General features: G+C 42.6%; 1 protein-coding gene across 1 annotated transcript in view; it reads right to left on the reverse strand.

The window, feature by feature from the left end:
- Nucleotides 1–1,850: 1,850 nt before the first annotated feature.
- Nucleotides 1,851–2,431, reverse strand: part of T265_14752 (hypothetical protein) — a gene marked incomplete at both ends in the record, with an annotated part of 18,390 nt that continues 17,809 nt past the window's right edge. The window contains one exon of the mRNA XM_009175063.1: nucleotides 1,851–1,927. Coding sequence (XP_009173327.1) covers nucleotides 1,851–1,927 — 77 coding nt within the window. The remainder of the gene's footprint in view (nucleotides 1,928–2,431) is intronic.

A 2,431-nucleotide genomic window follows, 5' to 3' on the forward strand; every position in this document is an offset into this window, starting at 1 on the left:
CCCATTCATCTTTCTGTTCACTAGAACGTCTAAGAATCGTAGTCGATTGTTCCTTTCCAGTTCGATTGTAGACTTGATATCTTCAAAAGTGGTGTTGAGCAGTTCATGTGCCTAGTATACTGAATCCCGTTTAGTGGTAACGAAGTTGTCGTCCACTTTCGCATTCTTCCGTATCTAATATGATATAACGCGAGTGGCCTCAGAACCTATATATATATATATATATACATATATATATAGCCAAGGTATCAAAAACGATTATGCACAAAACCACCTGTGAGTTTGGTGTGTTGAACACCCAATCAATTGGGTTGAGTGGTTGTCATTTATTAGAATTACAACTGGCACATATGATATTTACACTACCTGGTATTTGGTTGAGTTGTCTACCTATCACCTCTATATGAGGACCACTATCTCTAGCTATCTGCGTCATATCAATGACTAGTAATCGGAAAGCAATGAAATGCACTTCCAGCTCAGCCGGATGAACTTGTTCAGCGGGTTCATGTCGTGCTTCATTGCTGTGAGGAATCCATTCCATATAATTGTGTGTGGTATTGTTCGAGGCGTCTTACAGCGGACGTCCTACACAGGTTTTGCAATTAAAACTGTCAGTCACTTTGAATATAGCTCATGAGGGAAGCGTAAGTAAGTTTCTAGCATGGTCGCCACATTGGGAGTAGACCCAACGCTGGTTTCAACTCTAAGTTTTCAGCGACTCTGTGGATAGTAGCCCGTCAGGAAAATATACAGCGATATCGACTGGAACGTCAGGTGGCCTTTGTGCAGCACATTCATTTGAAGAATAACATAAACGAGAGAGTCACCTCGAATGCAGTTGGGTCTTTACTTTGAGACAGTGGTTTAAAAATGAGTTTATTTCGCGGGGAACACTGCTTCCAACAAGCCATGACTTGGCACCTGTGTTCGTAGGACCTTCGCGCCTTCCTTCTCGTGATTATCCGTGCACTTGGCTTAAAATTTTACAGGATATGGCGCGAAGTCGGACTGCACAGCTAGAGCTTGTTTGCTGTTGTTTCGTGGACTCTTGATGGGTGGAGTTCGCAGACGACGTTGGATCAGTTGTACTGATGTCATCTCACCCTAACATGTTGCTTAAATGCACTTATCTTGCTGCTGTCCTAGGTACTGATACCTAGTTCCTGATTGCTCTAGACAAGGACAAAAGGTTGTTTTCAATAAGTACCCGTTTTTACCCTTCTCACTGTAGACTAGGATATTCCTTCTGATTGTATGGCAGTTAAGCACCAGTATGTTCTACTGGTGCATACTGCTGTCAACGATATAGCTCACTCGGATGCTGATCGGTTAATAGTAACGACTTGTTTTTCAAGGCTTCCTTGTTCACTTTACTTTCAGGTCAAAAACAACCAATGCTAAAAAAGGGATACCAGAATGCAGTTTCATTTTTGTCGGAAATGATCACTGTCACGAGCCTCACGAAACTTGAAGACCGGTGCGGAGAGGCTGAATCTGCAATGTTTGAAACAGATACTGTAGCGAACATGCCCTTTAGGAGCATTAAACCTGTACTCAACATACTCTGCCTATTACTTCATTTTCTTTGTTCTGACAAGTCAACATGTAAAACATGTTTGTATTAGTTATAAAACAACATATGTGCAGAATTTTTATTTGCATTGTGCTTGCGCTTGAATGCACGACGGGCGAAATTGAAAGTGTCACTGGACCAAAGAACAGACATGCATCACAGGCAGATGTGGAAGCCAATCACTACCAGAGTGCCGGGCAAACCTTCAAGAGCAGTTTGTTGAATGATGAATGGAAATTGGAGTCCATGTGAAGCAGCATCAGCGCCGTGCTTTCTATCTCAAAAGCGTTGACATGCCCAGAAATATTGGGAGCCACTGAGGACTTATTGTCCCGGAAGCGCCGCTCAGGACTGAAAAATGAAGTATGATATTATTGTGGTGGACATCAATCGTGGGAACCGGAAGTGAAATTAACTGTCCACATAGGAACTGATCTGTTCTGTACGATATAGTGGAAGATCCTGGTAACTTGCAGTAATAGCTAAACCTTCGCTTTTAACTGTGTCCTCGCGACAGAAAGCAAGAGGTAATAAGGCTTTCACAGTTTGGTATTTGGTAGAACATGTTGATGGATGTGGGACAATGAGAAAAGAATGACAACCCCAGCTGCATGTAGTCCGGACAAATTTAATTGACAGGTGCCTTGAGACCACCACTTAAGGAGTGGCCGTTGTTTGCTCTAGTCCATGTGTAGTGTCTGTAATCCGTTGTCACATTTACCATTCTTCCTGAACTTGAACCACACTTTGTAACTGTCGTTCAATGCTACGAATACACAATTTTCCGGTGCGACCTGCTGACTTCTTTCTGAACGAGTGCATTTATGCTCCTTTGAATTGTTTGTTGACTGCTGA

This window comes from Opisthorchis viverrini (genome assembly GCF_000715545.1).
Source record: "Opisthorchis viverrini unplaced genomic scaffold opera_v5_252, whole genome shotgun sequence".
Taxonomy (NCBI): Eukaryota; Metazoa; Platyhelminthes; class Trematoda; order Opisthorchiida; family Opisthorchiidae; genus Opisthorchis; species Opisthorchis viverrini.